The 24,697-nt window shown below is 42.7% G+C and overlaps 1 protein-coding gene across 1 annotated transcript in view; it reads right to left on the bottom strand.

The window, feature by feature from the left end:
* Nucleotides 1-1,062: 1,062 nt before the first annotated feature.
* Nucleotides 1,063-24,697, bottom strand: part of RCL1 (RNA terminal phosphate cyclase like 1) — a 52,188-nt gene continuing 28,553 nt past the window's right edge. Inside the window, exons 8-9 of the mRNA XM_050944299.1 lie at nucleotides 8,167-8,270; nucleotides 1,063-2,718 (exon numbers count right to left, since the gene is read on the bottom strand). Of these exons, the coding sequence (XP_050800256.1) occupies nucleotides 2,568-2,718; nucleotides 8,167-8,270 (255 nt within the window). The 3' untranslated portion in view covers nucleotides 1,063-2,567. The remainder of the gene's footprint in view (nucleotides 2,719-8,166; nucleotides 8,271-24,697) is intronic.

A 24,697-nucleotide genomic window follows, 5' to 3' on the forward strand; every position in this document is an offset into this window, starting at 1 on the left:
GATCTGCTTCAACCACTCGGTTGCAAGTCGACTGCTGCAAAAAAGAGGCTCTGCGTATATGCAGTTAGGGCATTTGCTCTATATTATGACGGAAGACTATCAAGACACCAAGGATAATGTGACGATTTTTGGGAAAAAATGTTAATGTGCAGAATTAAGCTGCAGCTCTTAAGAGCGTCACAACCTCACCCTTTACAAACACGACTCTACACATGGAAAGGGTTTGCAGAGCTGCACATCAGAAACTCACAGTCAAAATTTAACCAATACTGAGCCCCATCTCTGGGACTCCATTTAAGAGCTCTGAGCGTAATTTCAGGCACCCATTTCTGGCTTTACAGCATAGTGGGTTTCTTTCTTACCTGAAGGAACACAGTCTTCTAAATAGCATTATCTGAAAGATTTGATTGCGATTAAAGATTCAGGTGCTAAGAGTCAATCCGAGATCTTATTCCCCCATCAATTACTGGAAACAGTATTCACCAACCAGGTTAGACTGCAAATGTGGGCTAAAAGCATGTAAGAGAAAGTCCATCTGTTGCAACATAGGAGTGGTGCTGTATTTTCTACGCTGACCGTAGTTTGCACAGACTACATAGCACTCTAGTGCCCCATCATAGTTCTGAAGAGTAAGGACACAATTCCACATAATGAATTACACAGCCCAGCCATAAAACGGTGAGTTACATGATTTACATCATGTGACACACGCTGCAGCATTTTATGATATGTGTCCTGAATATCAATGAAGGCATGACATGCTTTTTAGTTATAGTAATATCAACTATGCTATGCACGGCATAAACTAAATCTTAGCTCCCTTCACTGATGTGTACGACAGGGTACAAAATATTCCAGTTTTATCACTTTTCACAGTAATTTCTACACATTGTATTAACAAAAAAAACAGATGAAAAAAAGTCACCCCTATTTTGCTCTTCCCAGAAGTTTTAGAAGTGACAATTAGCACATTCGTATCAGTTTAGAGGAGCTGTTTATCTTTTGAAAATTCAGAGTGCTAGTCTGGGGAAAAACAAAATTAAAAAAGAGGAAAAAGCCTCATTTTAGAAAAAACACAATTTTATTTTTCTAAATAAATGTGTAGGCAGATTGCTACAAAAACACAGAATTTCAAATACAGTACATACTGAGTATTGTTGCCTCCAATAATTTACAGCACATATACACAGTCTTCTGTCAAATTCCTACATGGATCCAACATGTACCTGTCATGTTACAGTGGTAACATGTGTAAGCATTTCTTACAATGGTAATGTTTAAGGATGCATTCTCAATCTCCTAATGGCGTAATACTATATTAATCAAAGCATATTGCATCAATGTAGTTTATAAAGGATTATGACCACTGTAACAGCCAGTGACACAGTTTGAAATGGTTTTATTTTAAATTAGTCATCTTCATTGTTTGAAGTAGTTTTCCTCAGTATGACAATCTGTGGCTATGTGCTTAATACTTTTTCCTTGTATAAGAGCAGTACAATATTAAACTCTAACATGTGCGCACCAGCATCTACCACTCACCTCTGCTGTGTGAAAAAAGATCTTTCCCGGTGGCATGTTTCATCCTTTGGAAATTTGAAAGATACCCAACAGACATTAAGAAAAGAACCCCAAACAAACTCCTCACTCACAAAGATTGCATCCACACAAGACAATACCCAGATGTGATACATTTAATCCACCAAAACCCTGTGGCTACCTTTCCCAAATGATCAGAACAGTCCAGTTTTTGAGTGTTTGGAATACTGTAAAAACAAACAAACCTGAGCAATTTTTCTAACAGTAAAATACAGGATCTGAAATAAAACAATTTACAAACCAGATACCTAGTCAAAAGACCTCCCCCTGCCTCCGGGAGCAAGAAAGTTGAATTACATCAGTATAGGTAAACATCTTTTACATATTCTAATTTTAAGAAAAGTTAAATGGCAGATATTTCTTCTATATCCCCACACCCAGCAGTTCACTAAGCTTGAACAAAGCCCATAACATCAATAAGAGACTTTCCACTGTCTTTGTGGTCCTTATCTAATGCCCACTCAAGATTCAGACCCTGATTCTGCAAACACTTATGTACACACTTGACCTCATAAATGCAAATAGTTCCACGAAGGGCCATGCAACTACTCATATGCATAACTTTATGTGCATAAGTGTTCTCAGGATTGAGGCCTTTGACAAATTCTGTATACATACAACTTAAAAACAACAACTATTGTTCTAGTTTGAGTTCAGTTTATTTCAATGTTGGTATTTCTTAGATGGGGCTCTGTAATTACCGCCGCCCTACACACACATATTTTGAGAAATTATTTGCTCTGCAATTCTCTTTTTGGTCACCTTTGTTAAGGTCTCCTTCCTTAACTCCTCCATAAAAATGTAAAACTGTCAATACTTTTAAAGACAGTTGCGTACAGCAACCACCACATTAGTCTGGGGGGAAAAGAAGGAGAAGAGGCTCAACCATGTTGTATGTAAGATGCTAAACCACATCTCTGCTGTACTTGTTTTGATGTCACGTTTTCGTAAAAGCTGCTAATATTTTATCATTTGATTGTCTTGCTAAGGTTGGAAAATCCAATGCCAACACACGTCATTAAGACTTTCTCTCCACCCTGGAGCTCTTCATGAGATGGCTTGGTTTCAATTTTGAACATAATCTGGAAGAAGCTTCTCAAATGTCGCAGAAACTCAATTCTGAAAGGGAGAGAAGACAAGAGAGTTTTCTTTTTCTTTAAAAAAAAAAGAAAAGTGTTAAACTATCTTCAACAAATCAGTTACTCATTTAGTTAACACAGCGGTCTTCCCCAGTAAGTAGAGCACAGACTAACATTCAATGAGATATGCAATGTAGCTGAAGCTGTGTTTGTCCCAGGATTTTAGAGAGACAAGGTGGGTGAGGTAATATCATTTACTGGACCAACTTCTGTAGGTGAGAGAGAGACGCTTTTGAGCTCTGTGTGGCTTGAAAGCTTCTCTCGCTCACATTCTGGCTGCTTGGTACAGAGGTAGGAAAATGGGTGTATGGGTTTGAAAAAGATCTTATTTGTATTATAGCAACGCCAAGATGAAGGCTCCAACTGAGCCTGGTGCTGCAAAAAAAGACAAAGAGACAGTCTTTGTCCTGAAGAGTTAATAATGTAAATAGACCACACAAAGAGTAGGAGGGGAAACTGAGACATAGAGGTAGCATAACCTGATCACACAGCAGGTCAGTGGCAGAATCAGAATAGAATCCAGTTCCCATGTCTCCCAATCCAGTTCCCTATCCATTCTGCCCCCCCAAAATGTTAAGTACTGAACTTTACTGGAATTTCTGAAAAATACTTTTGAGGGTAGCTAAAGAAATTCAGAATGTTTTGTGTGTGTGTGTGTGTGTGTGTGTGAATACAGTAAGCAGATTGAAAAGCACATATCTGATCAGTTTTATAAGCTCCCCACTGCTAAAATATCTTTGGAATCTAATAGTATTAAAAAAAAAAAAAAAGAATTCAGATTCCAGACTTCTTTTGGAAAAAGTGTTTACACCTGAAAATGTATTTTTTCAAGATTACAGGTCTGAAGAGACTTCTCTATGGAAAAGAGACAAAACTGATTAAACAAAGCAGCTCTGAAGAGGAGACAAACTGGAGTGGATGTGACAGAAAAAATAATGAATAGTATAAAGAAAGTAAATGGGATGTGCCTGGGGGATAGTCAATGAAACTGAAAGACAACAAAATGGAAAATGGATAATTGTTCATTATGCGACGCTTGCCCTCTCCTCTGGAGCTGGTACCAACCACACTTAGAGAGACACCGAAGTGGATGAACTGCTGGTTTAATTCACTGGGACAACTGCTACATTCCCAAGATTCTCCTCTCAGATAAGCTTAGCCTATGGAAAGAGGGACATGCACACCACTCCGGAGTCTTCTTTTGGCACGTAGCCTGTCCTAAGAGCTTTAATACTATATTGATCACACTTTAGAGAACAAATTCTTTTTCAGTTCTGTGCCCCTGATGCTATTTTAAGAAATAGTTCCTGACACAGAGGATGCAGGAGGCAAGAGAGAGACAAAATCACTGCTGAAGCACTACAAGACCTAAGAAAGTCCCAAGGCACTCCACCAATAGTGGGATGGTCCAGAAATGGGGGCAGCACAAGGAGCACACTGTGGGAGAATGGAGGAGACAGAGCAGAGCAGGCCATTCTTCCATACAGAAAGCTCAGAGAGCAGTGAAAGCAAACAAAATTTGGCAGGAAATGGCAGAGAACTGTGGTCTTCCTTTGGGACAGTCTTTAATAATCCTCCTCTGTCTTGTCACGTAAGTACGAGGGGTGGAAATCAGGGAAAAGAGGGAGGTGGAGAGCCTGCCGGTGTCCGCACAAACTTGCAGTTCCTAAAATATGGAAGCCACCTCCAGGTGCAGCTTTGTCAGTCTGCAGCAGGAAGCAGAGTGCAGCATGGTGTGCAGCATTCCACTTCTCCCAAAACTTCAAACAAAAACCACTGCCTTGAACAAAACAAAAAGTGTTTACAGAAGCAGCATCTTTTTCCAGAAGGCTGCAAACTGAAATGAAGTGAGATACATCAATTGCACATGCACTTAAAAGTTTTTTTTATGGGCAAAGCAGCTTGTTCTGTAGTTCACTAAATTATCGCTGCCACAAAAAAGTCATTTCACTGACATTGATTTACACTTCAAGCAGAAAAAGTTAGGCCGACTTTACATTTAAAAGTTAGCTCGACCTTGTAGGTTGCTCCAAGCTGTGAAAAATTCCATGCCCTGAGCACTGTAGCAAAGTTGACCTAACCCTTGGTGTAGACACAGCTACATCTATGGAAGAATTCTTCCGTCAACATAGCTACCACCTCTTGGGAAGATGGATTAACTACATGGACAGAAAAACCCCTTCCATCAACTGTAGCAGCTGTAGTGTAGACATATCCTTATACTCCAAGTGACACACTGTCCCAAAGCTAGCTAAAGTGGCCTAACCAATACGAAATGTTGGTATATTGCACAAACATAGCTTCTATCTAACAGTTGCCTTCACAAGAAGGCAGATCTATTACAGAATTTGCTGTCAGATCTTTTCACTCCAGGTTTAATTACTCCCCAACCACACAACTATGATGACAAGAGTCTGCTCAACACTTAAATGTCTATATATACACATTTCCCAGACATCAGCCAGCCAATTACAGTTTATGATCCTTTGTGCATATTATAGAGCCACTAGACAAACACACCCTCTTATTTTTTGAGGCTGTTCTGGTTAAAACATGATCCCAAATCCCAAACAACGAGATGATCTCAGGAAGTGTTTGACAAAGCTGGGTGACATTTTATAGCCAAAGCTTTTTTCCCCCATGACTGAAACATTTTGTGAATTTGTGCTGATTTTGTCAAATTGTTTCAGCTGACATTTTGATTAAAAAACTAGACTATAAAATTAACAAAGCATGCATTAAATGGATTAAAAACTGGCTAACTGATAGGTCTCACAATGTAACTGTAAACAGGGAATTGTCCTTGATAGACTCTGTTCCCAGCGGGGATAAGTTTTGGACCCAGGCTATTTAATGTTTTTATCAATGACCAGGATGAAAACAAAATCTGCACTTAAAGTCTGAAGATGATAAATATTGGGAGAGTGGTAAATAATGAAGAGGACAGGTTATTGATTTAGAGAGATCTGGATTGCTTGGTAAACTGGGCACAAGCAAACAATATGCGTTTTAATATGGCTATGTGTAGAGGTATACATCTGGGAACAAAGGATGTAGGCCATATTTACAGGATGAGGAACTCTATCCTGGGGAGGAATGACTGAAAAAGATTGAGGGTCATGGTGGATAATCAGCTGAACATGAGCTTTCAGTGTGATGCTATGGCCACTCATGCTAATGAGATCCTAGGATACACAAATGGGGAAATCTCAAGTAGGAATAGAGAGGTTATTCTACCTCTGTACCGAGCTCTGGTGGGACTGCTGATTTAATTCTGTGTCTAGTTCTGATGCCCACAATTCAAGAAGGATGCTGATAAATTGGAGAGGGTTCAAAGAAGAGCCACAAGAGTGATTTAAGGATTAGAAAACATGTCTTATAATGACAGGCTCAAGGAGCTCAATCTATTTAGCTTAACAAAGAGAAAGTTAAGGGGTGACTTGATTACAGTCTATAGGTATATTGGGAACACCTGTTTAATAATGGGCTTTTTGTTGAAACAGAAAAGTGTAACATAGGGGTTGGCAACCTCTTGCACATGGCTCGCCAGGGTAAGTACCCTGGCGGCCGGGCCAGTTTGTTTACCTGCTGCGTCTGCAGGTTCAGCCGATCACGGCTCCCACTGGCCGCAGTTCGCCACTCCAGACCAATGGGGGCTGCAGGAAGCTGTGGCCAGCACATCCCTCGGCCCGCGCCATTTCCTGCAGCCCCAATTGGCTGGAGCGGCGAACTGCAGCCAGTGGGAGCCACAATCGGCCAAACTTGCAGATGCGGCAGGTAAACAAACTGGCCCGGCCTGCCAGGGTGCTTACCGCTGCAAGCCACATGCCAGAGGTTGCCAACCCCTGGTATAACACAATCCAATGGTTGGAAGTAGAACCTAAACAAACTCAGACAGGAAACAAGGTGTACATCTTTAGCAGTGAGAGTAATTAACCATTGGAACAATTTAGCAAGGGTGATGGTGGATTTTCCATCGTGACAACCCTTAAATAACTGAGCCAGAGGTTAGGGGTCTATTACAAGAGTGGGTGGGTGAGAGCCTATGGTGTGGAACTCAATAGTGTTTTGCTTCTCATTGTTATTTTTTAAAATATCTCATGCATCTATGCTCAGCAGCTGTGGAGACAGATTTCTCAACCCTTAAATGTTAGCAGCACAGAAGCTGCAGACAGAAAAAAAAACCAACAACCCTTACATGATCTCACATGAAACATGCTGATCTTGATAGTAACCCTCCTCCACTGCCAAACCTCTCCACCCTGCACTACCGTTACAAGAATGTCAACAACTAAAGTAGCTGAAATCAGTCCACTTAAAAATTAATGCTTTACAAACTTTGTGGTTTGAAACTGTAAAATATCAGATTATTACACTCTTAACGGCATAGTCTAATCACTGACGTTGGGTGATATTACTGAACACTAAGTAGATACTCACCTTGTGATGGTCTACTTCACCCCTTCCATAAAGATAATCCTCCACTGCTTCCCTCAAAATCCATACAAACCCCCTTCCACACAACTCTGGTGGATCTGTTGGTTTCTGAGGTATCAGGGTTTGGTAGCAGTTATGCAGTTTGTAGTTCTCATGTGATGGCACCACCATTCTTCAGTTATCACAGTACTGTACCTTTCACGTATACAGCACCGGTACCATGATAACCGAAAAAGGACAGTTCATGTTCTAATTGTTTGATATCATGCCCACACATGCACCTCTCTCCCCTTTCCCTTAAAGGGGTACTCTTTGATCAATTCAGTCTCTGGTAACTGCTTTGGTCTAGTCAATTGTTCATCAGCCAGCTATGATAACAGGAAAGCAGCATGCCTTTTGCCCTTCTGTATCCCAACCAACAATGGGGCAAACACAGCACTTCTCTCTCTTCAGACTGGTAACTGCCACAGACCTTGAAAAACTGTTAGAAAAAAGGCTAAAGCAAAAATAAAATGCAATCCATAACAGTTCTAAGACTCCAGGGTCCCAAGTGTCTCAACAAGATACACCCTTGAGCTGTTTCTCTTTGACACTCATGCCATGAGCTGGATATAATCTTGGTGTTAGTCAGCCATTCAGAATACATTCCATTATGTGCACAACTACAACAGAGGTCATTAGGCAAAATAAGACAGCTTATGCTAGGCAACAAAAATGTAATTGATGTGTAAACAATCCAAGACCAAGAACCAACAACAAACTGGCCTCTGAAAGTTTAATTGCCTAGGAATCAGAGGGAAAATAGGGAAGTAAGGAAGTCTTCTTCCAGAGTATACACATAAACACTAGGTAACTTATGATGTGCTGATCATTAAATGATCAGTACGTCTGTTCATAGCCACAAACGAAATGTTCTGCACAAAAATACCTGTTATTTTATTAATTGCAAATTAAACAAGATGTGATATTGAAGTTAAAGAGAACAACTTACGTGTACGGAGATAGAGGTCCTAGTAGGACTTTGGAAACATCCTGCTGTCCAAGGGTCATGAGGAGCAGAACTAGGCTCTGGTTTGTTGAATCCACACAGCCTCCCTGTAAACACAAACATTTTAATTATTAATCTTTATATAAACCAGAAAATAGGAAAAAAAGATGAAGGAACGTTTACTTAAAACACAGATCTATCACAGCTCTCACATTTCAAGGGTCAAAAGATAAAATCCAGATTTTGTAATAGTAACTACCTTTACAGGGCATATTTAGAAAGGGACTTGAGTTAAAAACCATAGTAAGAAAATTATTTTTCTAACACTATTGATTATGAAAATCCAGGGAATCTCTGAAATTTAACAAACAATATAAATAGAGGAAAAATATATTTACTTTGCATTTCACTTATTTGGAGCAAGTGAAAATAGATTAGTCTCTTTCTGGTTCATGTGCACTTATAGATTACTGAAATGCTTGGGTTATAGCTCTTTAGGTAAATGTTTAAAATGGGACACAACCTGAAAGCTATTCAACTTTAAAAAACTTAGTTAAAAATAGTTTCAGGTATTACATCTGCCCAACCCCCGGCTGCCAATTATTGTAGTTGTGCAGACACATTTTCCTGTTTTCAAAGAATATTTCTCTCTCCTGATGTTGCTATGTGAAAAATCCACACAACTACAAGTAACACAGGCTACGTGGAACTACACAAAGTGCTATCAAGTGCACAAAACAAAAACCTTGTTGGAAAATAATATTTTTCTCCCAGGCTCTGCCTCTCAAATTACACCCTGGCAGCTTTACTTAGGGCAGAGATAGGGAAGTGAGCTGTTTTGAGTGAAGCTCAATGCCTTTATATTGAATTATTGGCTGAGTATTCAGCATATGAATCTACAGCATCGTCCAAGGTTATGTCTGGGGGAACAGCTGAGCAGTACACAACCCCTAGAGTTCCTTTGGCTTTTGAAAGTCCGTTGTTCTCTCTATTCCTTGTGCTTGTTGCAACTTGACCTGGCTAGGCATGTAAGCAAGTGTGTGGTATCTCCATTAAATTTAGAGCAGAAGATATTTGCAAACAACTGGACATGGCAGTTGCCCCCATGGCTTTCTTCTTCAAAAGAGCAGACATAGTTTGGAGAAATACTTTTGTTCAAATATGTCGAGGAGGGCATTTTTTACTCTGTTTTCAAACTATGAAGATAGCCTGTTTGGGGGAGAGGAGTTTTGTCCATGCAGGTTTAGCGAAGTTGAAGATCTACCACACTACTTACTTTCTGGTAACTTGTTCAGAAAATAAAGGTCTAGTCCCATTTCTGGCTCAGATGCCTTTTACTGCATTGGCTCAAAAAGTAAGAATACTTGCTATGCAGTGAAAATGTTTCTATTATAGGGGTTTGACCTATTTGCCTGATAGACTGCTGAAACAAATATATGAAAAAGAGACTCCTTATGACCTAAATGAAATAATGCATTTCTAACCCTTGTTAGTTTATTTTTGTATATTGTTGCAGGGACTGTGACTTGAAAGTTGTAACCGATTCTGGGGCAAGGCTGAACTTCTGTTTTTTGTTGTTTTTTTTTTAAAAGAACTGGTTTTAATTTTATTGTTATGTTGATTTTAAAACTCGCATTTATCTGATATGTATTGTACAGTGTGCTCTGTTCTAAAGCTAAGATGCTATATTAATATAATTGAACTTTATATTTGTCTCCTGTATCTTTCAGTTACTATAAACAAAAGCAAAAACATTTCAAACAGCAGTGTCATTTTGACACTGACACTGCCCCTTTCAATCCAAACAAAAAATTGATTGGACATTTTGAGAAAGCCTGTAAAGACTTGTGTTTACAAAATGTGTTTTGTTTATTATTAATAAAAATAAAAATAATAATTAAATAACCTAAATTTTGTTCCCAAACTAGTTAACAGTATCCCTTTAATCAAGACAGTCTAGATGGCTTGGAAACAATTGCAGCCTTTCAACTTACAAAAAAATCTCTCTTTTGATAATTAGAAAGTAGGGAACATGGTTCTGGATACACACCAAACCCGATTACACAGTAAAACCCCATTTATCCTACTGTCACATTTCCTCCTAGCATGAGCAGTTTATCCAGAAATTGCAAACTGACTGTTCAATCCTTACTTTTAGATGGCCCTGAAATGTTTCTGACAAACAGAGTTGAACTATAACGATTACATAGCAACAAGCCATTCCTGCAACTGCTTGCAGCTTTCTGCATTTGAGCAAGGGGATACATTTTTTCTTGCTTAGTTGGAAGAGAGACTAGCTTTTTTATTACCAAATAAAGCTACTCAAACACATGAAAGAAAAATCTGGCATGAAATCAAATTTGGACTCTCTCATAGACAGCTTGATCGAAAATTCACATCAATCAGTGGATGGACTCTACTGACTTCAGTGGCTTTTGGATCAGATCCTTGACAGGCTCTCCAAAATGTTTTTTTGAGCCAACCAAACTAACCATTTCAAAAGCTTGTATATGTAATCACACACTAGAGCTATTACTGTTCAGTCACATGGCAAGCAACATCTGCTCATTTTATTTTATTTTTCTAAGAAAGTATTTTACCACTACCATCCAAACGATTAAAATACCCAAAGTAGAAAACAGTAATCATAGAATATCAGGGTTGGAAGGGATCTCCGGAGGTCATCTAGTCCAGCTCCTTGCTCAAAGCAGGACCAATTCCCAGACAGACTTTTGCACCAGATCCCTATATAGCCCCCTCAAGGATTGAACTCACAATTCCAGGTTTAGCAGGCCAATGTTAAAACAACTGAGCTATCCCTCCCCCCTGATGAATGGGATGACTTCTGTGTTGAATTGGCTTAGTCAAGATGACAGGGTGGAAGGAAGGATCCTTACAAACCTTTAGGGACAAGAGTTACTAAAGGTTTATTGTTCAACAACATTGGAAGGACATGGCTGTGGAGGAAGAGGCGAGATGCAGTACCATAGAGGGCTGCGAACATCAGCACAGAGGCCTTGATTTGGATTCTGTACCGAAAGGAATGCAAAGAAAGCAAGAGACTGGGACAACATGCTCATGGACAGCTGTTTGATTTGGAGATTTTGAGGGTGTAACTTCATTCCTATACGAGACTCCTTCCATAAACACTCTTTCCGACCCCAAGTTCTGCTGACATTACTTATTCCTCTGCCCTACACTTGGGGTGCTGAACCCCCCACAGCTAGCGGGGCATTGGACTTTTGGGCACTTGAGAGTGTGTGTCAAGAAGACTGCACACTGACCCTTCCAAAATACAGCTGTGGGGCCCCATTCAAATGGCTTTGTAAGGAGCTCTGAAATTGTCCTGCACTGACCCTGGTAGTTGGTGATTGCAGTCTTACATCAGTATTTACAACTAATCTGAATGTAACATGGAGAAGCAATGAAATGCTGCTCCTTTCACTTCAGTTTAGAGCCCAACTCCTCATCCAGATTATCTTTTGCCTGTGAATGATTTCTCAAAGCAGTGAACATTTCTGCCCTTAACTTCACTGACTTCTGTCCAATCACTGCTGACCAATGCACACGGTTTTGTTTATTGTTAACTTTTTAAAGTGCATTTATTCAGCCTGGAGAGTACAAAGGTAATATGAAACAGAAAAAAGGCCAAGTGCCTAAAGTTCAATTATCGCAGTTACAATGGTACAGAAATAAAGTGCAGGCTGGATGACTAGAAGTTTAAAGAGTATGTGGCATTTGTCTTGCACTATTTATTTTCAAGTAATTCCCAGATGTTCTAGCTACATTTGATTGACTATCGTTATTTAAGCTTTTAAAAAAAAAAAAATATATATATATATATATATATATTAGTCTATCAGCAACAGCTTGCTTATAGCAAACAGCAGATCAATTGCTCGTTAGTCACTGATCTGCATGATCTAAGTAGTATAGCTAGGAAAACAGTCAAAAGTCGTGGAATTTTTCTCTTGTTAACTGTACGCAGGGATGGCCATCTTTAGTAAATAGACACCTGATCCACAGACAGGAAAAACTCAGAGTTTCCCCCTCAAGTGGTTCAACTCATAGCTGTGTACAAGAGCTTCTTAGACAGAACAAGATGGTGTATTATCTCCCCATGAACATTTGCTTTAGAAACAATCTGTGCAGCAGAAGAGGGATTCAATACAGCATGAGCCTTAGATAACTGTTGGGACATATATTTTGGAGGGCACATGGGGGTGTATAGTTGAGGCTCTCTTTCCTCAGCACATTCCTCTTCCTCTCCATAGAAGATGCTGTTTGCTCTCTACATGCTTGTTGCTATACCTATACTCAATATGGGAACACATCTTCTGATCACTGATTTTTCTACTTTGGCTGGCTGACAAAACTTTATGCCACGTTCCTATATTTCAATGGTCATGACTACTCTAGCTCCCCTCTATAACCACTTGAATATGGATCTACAATCAAGAGAGACCTTTTCTGTTGGAAAATTTCAGATTAAATCCAAACTCTCCCCAAAATAATGGGGAAAGCAATAAGATCACTACTAAAGGTCACCAAGATTATTGTTGCCCATTATTTGTATTACGGTACCATTTAAAGCCTCACCTTAAATTAGGGCCCCACTGTACTACATGCCAGATAGACACAGTGAGAGAGTGTTCCTGTGCCAAAGAGCTTACAAAACTATATAGACAAGATGGACAAAGGATGGGAGGGGAAAGAGAAGCACAGGGAGGTGAAATGATCTGTCTGCACCACAAAGGCAGCCAGTGGCAAAGCTGGCCTAGAACCTCACCCTCCCGAGCCCCAGTCCAGTGCTTCCCCCACTTTAAGAAACCCAAACACACAGGGGAAAAGCAGCTGTCGGGAGTACTGTCTATTGATGAAACTTTTCAATGATTATTTCTATGAAGTACTATGTCCAATGGTGCTAAAATCACAGAAGACACCAATCTATGTCCCTTGGAAGGTTTGCAAACTAATCTGGACAGGGACTGAATTTTTAAAAACAGCTTCTGAAAACTGCTTGAGTCTAGAGGCTCGGCTGAACCCTAATCAAGCAGGATGCACCCATCTAGGGTAGAGAGGAAAGAAATTTTCCCTCAGAAGAGAGCAGAGTGTTTGCACTGCTGCCTTTCCCGAGTGTGGGCAGCTTTAACATGTAGCTGAGGCGCCATAAGAATCCCAGGTGGGTGAGAAGGCATGCACTCAATGCGCTGCCCATCAGGTACCAACCACTCCTTGGACTGAGCTGGCTGAGGGCCCCCAGAGAAGAGCTGTGCCACTGGAGTCCCTCTTATAGAAGGCTTTCTGCCACGATCCTTGGGTTACGAAGGCGCAGGCCAGAGTAACCCAGGGATGAATCATGCCCTGGGTCAGTACACGGTCTCAAAAGATTCCCTAGAACTGTGCGTCATCCACACTGGTGGCATAACTAAGTTAGAAAACAGAATTTTAAAGCTGCGTTAGCTAACAGCCCCACATCTTAGACCAGGCCAGAATTAGTCACTTTACCCACAGCTCACATCAGCCCATTAATGGGTAAAATGACAAAGGGGTCACCTGATCCACCAACAGTCCCATTCCTCTCTCAAACACTGCTTTGCACCTCTGTCATAACCTTAGGGGTTAGCATGAAAACCTCCAAGCTTAGTTACCAGCTTGGACCTGGTACCTGCTGCCACCACCCAAAAAATTAGAGTGTTTTGGGGCACTCTGGTCCCCCTGAAAAACCTTCCCTGGGGACCCCAAGACCCAAATCCCTTGAGTCTCAAAACAGAGGGAAATAATCCTTTTTCCCTTCCCCCCTCCAGGTGCTCCTGGAGAGATACACAGACACAAGCCCTGTGAATCCAAACAGAGTAACTCCCCCTCTCTGTTCCCAATCCTGGAAACAAAAAGTACTTTCCTATTCCCCCAGAGGGAATGCAAAATCAGGCTAGCAAATCCAACACACAGATCTCCCCGATTTCTTCCTCCCACCAATTCCCTGGTGAGTACAGACTCAATTTCCCTGAAGTAAAGAAAAACTCCAACAGGTCTTAAAAGAAAGCTTTATATAAAAAGAAAGAAAAATACATACAAATGGTCTCTCTGTATTAAGATGATACAATACAGGGTCAATTGCTTAAAAGAATATTGAATAAACAGCCTTATTCAAAAAGAATACAAATCAAAGCACTCCAGCACTTATATTCATGCAAATACCAAAGAAAAGAAACCATATAACTTACTATCTGATCTCTTTGTCCTTACACTTAGAAACAGAAGACTAGAAAGTAGAAACTACTTCTCCAAAGCTCAGAGAAAGCAGGCAGACAGACAAAGACTCAGACACAAACTTCCCTCCACCCAGAGTTGAAAAAATCCGGTTTTCTGATTGGTCCTCTGGTCAGGTGCTTCAGGTGAAAGAGACATTAACCCTTAGCTATCTGTTTATGACACGCCCCCCAAATTGCAGACAGTGGGGAAGCTCACTGGCGGCAATTTCCTTCTAGAACTTTAAAATAAACAGATTACTACAACACATGCACCTTTACATATACCACTAAGTATATAACTAACAGACTTCTACATTTTAAGAACACTTTTTAACTACTGAATTCTGGGAAACTCTCTCGGGAGAGTGCATCAGCAACTTTGTTAGAAGCTCCTGTGATGTGTTGAATTTCAAAATCAAAATCTTGGAGAGCTAAACTCCAACAAAGAAGTTTCTTGTTGTTTCCCTTGGCAGTATGAAGCCACTTTAGTGCAGCATGGTCAGTTTGTAGTTTGAACCGCCGTCCCCAAACATATGGGCGTAGCTTTTCCAGGGCGTACACAATGGCATAGCATTCCTTTTCACTGACTGACCAGTGACTTTCCCTCTCAGACAGTTTCTTGCTGAGAAACACGACAGGATGGAAGTTGTGATCTGTTGCTTCCTGCATGAGCACTGCTCCTATACCACGCTCAGATGCATCCGTGGTTACTAGGAATGGCTTGTCAAAGTCCGGGGCCCTGAGTACAGGGTCAGACATGAGCGTTGCCTTAAGTTGGGTAAAGGCCTTTTGACACTCATCAGTCCACTTAACGGCATTTGGCTGGGTCTTTTTGGTCAGGTCGGTCAGTGGGGCAGCGATTTGGCTGTAGTGTGGTACAAATCGCCTGTAGTATCCGGCCAAGCCTAAGAAGGATTGGACCTGTTTTTTTGACCTTGGGACAGGCCACTTTTGGATAGCATCCACCTTGGCCTGTAGGGGGTTTATGGTTCCTCGACCCACCTGGTGCCCCAGGTAAGTCACTCTGTTTTGGCCTATTTGACACTTTTTGGCCTTAACAGTTAGTCCTGCCTGCCTGATGCGCTCAAAGACCTTTTCCAGGTGTAGTAGGTGTTCGGGCCAGGAGTCTGAAAAAATGGCCACATCATCGAGGTAGGCAACTGCAAATTCTCCCAGTCCAGCTAGTAGACCATCTACCAGCCTCTGGAAGGTGGCGGGTGCATTTCGAAGGCCGAAAGGAAGGACATTGAATTCATACACCCCCGCATGGGTGACGAATGCTGACCTCTCCTTGGCAGGTTCATTTAGCGGTACTTGCCAGTACCCCTTGGTTAAGTCTATTGTAGAGATGAACTGGGCACGTCCCAACTTTTCCAATAGCTCATCGGTACGTGGCATTGGATAGTTGTCCGGACGAGTTACAGCATTTAGCTTACGGTAGTCCACGCAAAAGCGTATTTCCCCATCTGGTTTGGGTACCAGAACCACTGGAGATGCCCATGCACTGGTAGATGAGCGGATTATACCCATCTGTAGCATGTTCTGGATCTCCCGTTCTATAGCAGCTTGGGCATGAGGAGACACTCGGTAGGGTGGGGTTCTGATTGGGTGAGCATTACCTGTATCAATGGAGTGGTATGCCCGTTCAGTCTGTCCTGGGGTGGCTGAGAACAATGGGGCGAAGCTAGTGCACAGCTCCTTGATTTGTCGCCGCTGCAGACGTTCCAGGGTGGTTGAGAGGTTCACCTCTTCCACGCCACCGTCTTTTTTCCCGTCGTAGTAGACACCGTCAGGCCACTCCGCATCATCTCCCTGGACTGTAAACTGACAAACCTGTAAGTCTCTGGAATAGAAAGGCTTGAGAGAATTAACATGGTACACTTTAGGCTTTAGTGAGGAATTGGGAAATGCTATGAGGTAGTTTACAGCTCCCAGGCGCTCTTGGACCGTGAATGGCCCTTCCCATGATGCTTCCATCTTATGGGCCTGTTGCGCCTTCAAGACCATAACCTGGTCTCCTACCTTGAAGGACCGTTCTCTGGCATGTCTGTCATACCAGGCCTTTTGCTCTTCCTGAGCATCCTTTAGGTTCTCTCTAGCAAGGGCTAAAGAGTGTTGGAGGGTGCTTTGTAGGTTGCTTACAAAGTCCAGAATGTTAGTTCCTGGAGAAGGCGTAAACCCCTCCCATTGCTGCTTCACCAACTGTAATGGCCCCTTAACCTCGTGACCATACACAAGTTCAAATGGTGAAAACCCTAAACTGGGATGTGGTACAGCCCTGTAGGCAAACAGCAACTGCTGCAACACTAGGTCCCAATTATTGGAGAATTCGTTGATGAATTTTCGTATCATGGCCCCCAAAGTTCCATTGAACCTTTCCACCAGGCCATTGGTTTGATGGTGGTACGGGGTGGCAACCAAGTGATTCACCCCATGAGTTTCCCACAGTTTTTTCATGGTCCCTGCCAGGAAATTAGACCCTGAATCTGTAAGGATGTCAGAGGGCCAACCTACCCTGGCAAAGATGTCTGTTAAGGCCAGGCATACAGTGTTAGCCCTGGTGTTGCCTAGAGCTACTGCTTCCGGCCATCGGGTAGCAAAGTCCACTAAAGTCAGTACGTACTGCTTTCCTCTGGGCGTCTTTTTTGGGAAAGGGCCCAGAATATCCACAGCTACTCGCTGAAATGGGACTTCAATTATGGGGAGTGGCTGGAGAGGGGCCTTGACCTGGTCTTGAGGCTTTCCCACTCTTTGGCATACCTCACAAGACTGGACATACTTGGCAACATCCTTGCCCATCCCCTCCCAGTGGAAGGACTTCCCCAACCGGTCCTTGGTTCTGTTCACCCCAGCATGGCCACTGGGATGATCATGGGCTAAGCTTAAGAGCTTCTCCCGGTACTTAGTTGGAACCACCAACTGTTTTTGCGGCTGCCATTCTTCCCGGTGTCCACCAGAAAGAATTTCCTTGTATAAAAGTCCTTGGTCTATAACAAACCGGGATCGATTAGAAGAGCTGAGAGGCGGTGGGGTGCTCCGTGCCGCCGCCCATGCTTTCTGAAGGCTGTCATCTGCTTCCTGCTCAGTCTGGAACTGTTCCCTTGAGGCTGGGGTCACCAGTTCTTCCTCAGACTGTGGACTTGGGCTTGGTCCCTCTGGAAGCGATGTAGGTGATGGGGTTGTTTCCGTTGCTGGTGAACCGCTCTCCACTGGTGCACCTGAGGGTATTTCAGGCTCTGGCTGAGCCTTTTGGGTATGGCTGTCTTTGGCTTCTGCCAGTTCTGGCTCGCTGGCGCCCTCTGGCGTTGAGTTTGAAAATGTGGTTGCACTTGCTGGTGCTGGTTGCTGTTCCAGTTCCGGGCCTGGGACTGGAGATGATGTGGCTGTTTCAGTGGTAGGCATGGAATCCGGGTCCACTACCTCTGTCTGGGTCTCTGGTAACACAGACGGGGCCTCTGTGGACGGCTCAGGAACAGGAATGGGTCTGGAAGCTTGCCTGGTTTGGCTACGTGTAACCATTCCCACTCTCTTGGCCCGCCTCACCTGGTTGGCCAAGTCTTCCCCCAGTAGCATGGGGATAGGATAATTGTCATAGACTGCAAAAGTCCACATTCCTGACCAGCCTTTGTACTGGACAGGCAGTTGAGCTGTAGGCAAGTCTACAGCTTGTGACATGAAGGGGTAAATTGTAACTTTGGCCTTTGGGTTGATGAATTTGGGGTCAACGAAGGATTGGTGGATAGCTGACACTTGTGCCCCCGTGTCTCTCCACGCAGTAACCTTCTTTCCGCCCACTCTCAAATTTTCCCTTCGCTCCAAGGGTATTTGAGAGGCATCCGGGCCTGGGGATCTTTGGTGTGATGGTGGTGTAATGAATTGCACTCGCATGGTGTTCTTGGGACAGTTGGCCTTGATATGTCCCAGTTCATTACACTTAAAGCATCTTCCATCTGATGGGTCACTGGGCCGAGGTGAGTTACTGGAGACTGGTGAGGTGGAAGGGTAGGGTGTCTGTGGCTTTACTTGGGTGGTATGTGGGGTCTTTGGCTGTCCTCGGTTGTAGGGTTTATGGTCTGTGTGCCCCCTGGGGTAATCGTTCCCCTTGACAGTAGCTTTCTTGCTTTCTGCCAGTTCCATCCATTTGGCTCCAATCTCCCCCGCCTCAGCGATATCTTTGGGATTTCCATCTTGTATGTACCGTGTGATGTCTTCAGGAACACCATCCAAGAACTGCTCCATTTGTATGAGGAGGTGCAGTTCTTCCAAGGTTTGAACGTTGTTTCCTGTTATCCAGGCCTCATAGTTTTTTGCAATGTAGTAGGCGTGTTTGGGAAATGACACCTCTGGTTTCCACTTTTGGGTTCTGAAGCGCCGACGGGCATGATCTGGGGTTATCCCCATTCGGTATCTGGCCTTGGTTTGAAAAAGTTTATAGTCATTCATTTGCTGCTTAGGCATTTCAGCTGCCACCTCTGCTAAAGGTCCACTGAGCTGTGACCTCAATTCTACCATGTACTGGTCTTCGGGGATGTTGTACCCAAGACAGGCTCTTTCAAAATTTTCCAAGAAGGCCTCGGTGTCATCACCTGCCTTGTAGGTGGGAAATTTCCTGTGCTGTGGAGCAATATTTGGCGCCGGGTTGTTAGGGTTGGCTGGCACAGGCAGCCCAGCTTTTGCCAACTCCAGTTCATGTTTTCTCTGTTTTTCCTTCTCTTCATTCTCTTTTTGTTGTTTTTCCATTTCTCGGCGGTGGGCCAACTCTTCTTCTTCTTGCTTCCTCCTGTGGGCCAACTCATCTTCTGCTTGTTTCCTTCGGTAGGCCACCTCTTCTTCTTCTAGTTTTCTTTTGTGTGCTGCCTGTTTGATTTGTTCTTCTCTTTCTTTCATCTCCATCTCTTTTTGTTTTATTTCCAGTTGTCGCCCGTGTTCAGCTTCTTTGAATTGCTCTTCGGCCTCAATTTTTGCCTTAGAAGTCATGATTCCTGTTTTCTTGTGTTGGGGTGCCCTCCGGTGTTTATCTTCTGCACTGCAGGCTCTGTTGCCTCCTGAAGTCTGCCTAGCAACAGTGCCTTTAGCTAATCTTCAATGTTAAGTAAACCTGAAAAACCACTTTATTTGCATTTATATAGTGCTGGTACTTGCCTCCTAATGGGAGGGCTATTGTGTGACAAAAGACCCTTAACAGTCTCTTAATGGCTTCTCGCTTAACATGCAAGCCACAAACTGCCAGAGAGAGCAGAGAAAAAAAAAATTCTCTTTGGTTCCCTTTTAAAATCAAACTGTTTCTCTCTGCTAAAAAGCCCTTAGCAGAGAAAAGAAAAATATAATATTCCTACTGGCTTCTGGATTCTGTCTATATCCCACCTGCTGCCACCATGTCATAAGCTTAGTCCCAGATTTGGACCTTAGCGTCCAAAATATGGGGGTTAGCATGAAAACCTCCAAGCTTAGTTACCAGCTTGGACCTGGTACCTGCTGCCACCACCCAAAAAATTAGAGTGTTTTGGGGCACTCTGGTCCCCCTGAAAAACCTTCCCTGGGGACCCCAAGACCCAAATCCCTTGAGTCTCAAAACAGAGGGAAATAATCCTTTTTCCCTTCCCCCCTCCAGGTGCTCCTGGAGAGATACACAGACACAAGCCCTGTGAATCCAAACAGAGTAACTCCCCCTCTCTGTTCCCAATCCTGGAAACAAAAAGTACTTTCCTATTCCCCCAGAGGGAATGCAAAATCAGGCTAGCAAATCCAACACACAGATCTCCCCGATTTCTTCCTCCCACCAATTCCCTGGTGAGTACAGACTCAATTTCCCTGAAGTAAAGAAAAACTCCAACAGGTCTTAAAAGAAAGCTTTATATAAAAAGAAAGAAAAATACATACAAATGGTCTCTCTGTATTAAGATGATACAATACAGGGTCAATTGCTTAAAAGAATATTGAACAAACAGCCTTATTCAAAAAGAATACAAATCAAAGCACTCCAGCACTTATATTCATGCAAATACCAAAGAAAAGAAACCATAGAACTTACTATCTGATCTCTTTGTCCTTACACTTAGAAACAGAAGACTAGAAAGTAGAAACTACTTCTCCAAAGCTCAGAGAAAGCAGGCAGACAGACAAAGACTCAGACACAAACTTCCCTCCACCCAGAGTTGAAAAAATCCGGTTTTCTGATTGGTCCTCTGGTCAGGTGCTTCAGGTGAAAGAGACATTAACCCTTAGCTATCTGTTTATGACAACCTCACACCAGTGCCATCACACACAGACGTCTGATCTGCTGCTCTGAGAATCTTGCTACCTTCCTACTCTGCCTTATGGCATTGCCTCTTTCTTAAAACTTAGCTGATTGCCAGCTATGCCATTAGAACATACGATTTTCAGGCCAGCCCCATATCCATTTATTTTGCAAGGTATCTGGTACATTTTTGGGTACTTAACAAAAAAGAAAAAAAAAAGGGTGTAATGATTAACATAGCAGTCTTCCTAGTGGCTGGATAACATATAGTTTTAATTTACAAAGAGCTAGGTGTTTTTATTGCTTTTTAAGTAAAAAATAGCCACCTCTGCTGGGAAGCCATGTGGAAATAAGGGTTTGATAGGAAATTGGATTTCTGATTCTTCCTATCATCTGAAGGGCTCTAGGGTGTTTTCATGGAGCAGCAGACTCAGAGTGGGGTTTTTAAGAATTTAAACAGAGGAGTAAGATTTGCAATTCAGCTTTTGTAAATAAAGTGCTGGAAGCGGCTGCTGCTGTAGGTAATTGCTACTGGAGGCATATAGCAGCAGGCTGTGACTCTCCCCCTTCCCGAAAAACACACTTACAAAGGGCCAACCTTTCAAATACGAATGGCCTTCGCTGCACTGTCAAAAATATGTGCACTCAGATCAGTATGTTGTAGGCTAGCACCCAGTTTGTGCACTCAGTACAAACATGCCAATATGGTAACAGAGCCTGGTACCCCAATAACTGTCTAGCTCATAACATCCCTCACAAGACCATCATGTTTGGGGATAGAGACTGCATACTCCCCCTTGCATCTAAGCCATTTGGAATAAAGTAGAGTAAAGTAACTCCTCACTTAATATTGTAGTTATGTTTCTGAAAAAACAACTTTAAGCGAAACAATGTTAAGAAAATTCAATTTCCCCCTCAAAATTAATGTAAATGGTGGGGGTTAAGTTCCAGGGAAATTTTTTTCACCAGACAAAAAACTGTATATTATATAGATACACACACAGTTTACATTTTAAACAAACAATTTAATACTGTTCACAGCTATGATGATAGTGAAGTTTGGTTGAGGTGGAAGAGTGTGGGATATTTCCCAGTGAACACCTTGCTGCTAAATGATGAACTAGCACTCAGCTGAGCCCTCAAAGGTTAAAACATTGTTGTTAATGTAGCCTCTCACACAAGGCAGCATGAACACAAGGGAGGGGAGACAGCACAGCAGACAGACACACACCTTGTGTGTGTGGGAGAGAGAGAGAGAGAGAGAGAGAGAGAGAGAGAGAGAGAGAGAGAGAGAGAGAGAGATGCGCACTGCCCCTTTAAGTAAGCTGACCCACTCTTCAGTACATTGTCTTTTTAAGTAGATCAGGAAGTTGAGACAGCAGCTGCTGTCCCATGGCTCTCTCTGTCTCTCTCTGTGGGTGTCCCCTCCCTGCTCTGTAAGGAGAAGTGGTAAGTGGGGTGCAAGAGGAGGGGGGAGGGAGACATCCTGACATTAGCCCCCCACCCTTCCTCTCCTGCATAGCAAGCAGGAGTCTCTGGGAGCAGCTCCAAGGCAGAGGCAGGAGCAGCACATGGCAGTGGGGGGAGGGACAGGTGACCTGCCTAGCAATTGATAGCCTGCTGGGTGGCTGCAGCACAGGGAACTTAGCAGAGCGGGAAGCTGATAGGGGGGCTGCCGGTCCACCCTAGTTACAAGCAACCACCAGCTAGCTCCAACGGGCTGCTCTTCCTGCAAGCAGTAGACAAAGCAGGCGGCTGCCCAGATGTTAGAAGGGAGCATTGCACAACTTTAAACGAGCATGTTCCCTAATTGATCAGCAACATAACAATGAAATAACATTAACCAAGACGACTTTAAGTGAGGAGTTACTGTAACTACTTGTGAGTTCTGAGTGGAGTGGACAGGCAGGCAGACTCAGACACCCCCTGATACAAGTGAAGTCCAATCTTCTGCATTTCTGACATGGGTTCCCAGCCTCTAGCCAACACTGTATTTAATGCTACTGATAACTGCCCATGCTAGGTAAGTGTGAAAAATCAATTATTCCTCCCCTCCCCAGCTATGTGTTAATATTCTGAGCTCTCAAGTATGTGCTAGGTACCTCGCGGAAACAGGGACAAGAAATACCATTTTTGATGCATTGGAGGGGGATAAGGTGAAGAACCAGAAGAATGAAGCAGAAGTGTGTGTAGGAGGAAAGACAAGAAATGATAGGGGTGCTGATGAGAGATTAACCGTAGGCATGGACACTAAGGACCAGATTTTTTAAAAAACACTATGGAAAAGCAGTAATGGGATTAAATTGCAGCCTGGATTTGAAGGGAGGTGTCATGGATGACCTCCTGAATACAAGTCTAGGTGATAAGAGTACCAGTGGTGCTATCAACAGCATACAATACTGAGTCATTTCCTCATTATGCACTAGCCAGAGGTTAAGTCTGCAAGTTTTACAGTTCAGTCATATGAAGAGAACAGTTAAGGTATTATGTTAAAACTGAAAAAGTAAGTTTAGCTCATTTGCCTAAATCATATGAATGAACAGATTTTTCACAAACTTAAACAACCCCCCAAAAAACCTTTTAGCTGAGACCAAGTATGGAAGATTTCAGCCTAAAAGGAGATATTTGAGAAAGTGAGAAATTGAAGTTTATAGCATAAGATGAGTAGCAATATATTCAAGAGACAGTTTACTGTTATAATCACAGCAATTATACTTTTATCTAACCTGGCAGCACTCACAGTGACATTAGTTTTAGCTATTTCCAATGAAACTAAATTTTCTGCACTAAATACAATCTGTACATGTGTGCCTCATAAGAGCTGGCTAAATTTTGTCAACACCAGTAGTTTCTTCTCTCATTTCAGAGTGCATTTGAAGTACTTAAAGTGGATAACCACTTTTTGTTAATCAGAAACTATAAATAAGATGGCAATTGCTGAATCATTTGTAAGACTGAAAGCCCATTATCCACATGAGAATTCAGCACAATTGAACAGTAGTCATTTAAAATCAGTTTAACAAACAAGTTTTTTCTAGAGTTAATACAAAGAATATGCTTGTGGTAGATTGCAATACACACAATTTACCTACTCAAATGCTGTCTTGGCTACTTTCTAATACATAATTCCACCCCCTACACGTACCAAATGAGCGACTCTGTAAACTCATTTCCTCCCCCAAAAACCATATTGACTAAAGCAGATAGAGATAAGATATTATCTTACTTTAGGCAGATATAACAAAGGTCCTCCTTTATCTTGTACAGAGCATGGATGCCAGGCAAAGCACCGTCTTTCCCTAAGCCTTTCAACTCTAACAGAAAAAGAGCACACTAAGAGGGCTATCCTCTCTAAAACAGCCATTTCCTTTCTAGTACCATGCAATCAATCAATCAATAAGAGAGAGACAGCAAGATACAGTATCTGCCCCTTATGATCCAGATACTCAAAACCATTCATACACAAAATGTTCTGGATGACTAAGAAGATGCTGCCATACAGTGTACAAACCAATTCTGACGACAAGTGTGCAACGCCATTTATTACACTGGTGAAGCCAGCATCTCTGATCTAGCGACTAGAACCGAGATGTAGAGCAGGGATTCTCAACCTTTTTCTTTCTGAAGCCCCCCTATGCTATAAAAATGCCAGGGCCCAGCAGAGAGGGGGAGGGCCCTCAGGGTTTCAGCTGGAGGGTGCTCAGGGCTTCAGCCGTGAGGTAGGAGCAGGGAGTTTGGGGCTCTGAGCTCTCTGCCCTGGGCCACCGCCAGTCTAATGCTGGCCCTGCTTTGTGGCCCCCCTGAAACCGGTTTGTGGCCCTCCAGTTGAGAACCCTAGACCCACCGTTGAGAACCACCGATCTAGATATTCCAAAAGAGGCCCCCTGAGGCTTTCAGGTACTCCCTTCCACTCCTCCCGTTCACTTATTTTGCTGATATTAACCACAAATAAGACCCATCGTTCAGGCAGTCGCTAATGAGACTAATGCATAGAGGCCACTATAAACACATTATACATATTGTATCTTCTTCCTTTTACCTT

This window comes from Gopherus flavomarginatus, chromosome 3, assembly GCF_025201925.1.
Source record: "Gopherus flavomarginatus isolate rGopFla2 chromosome 3, rGopFla2.mat.asm, whole genome shotgun sequence".
In the NCBI taxonomy this organism is placed as follows: domain Eukaryota; kingdom Metazoa; phylum Chordata; order Testudines; family Testudinidae; genus Gopherus; species Gopherus flavomarginatus.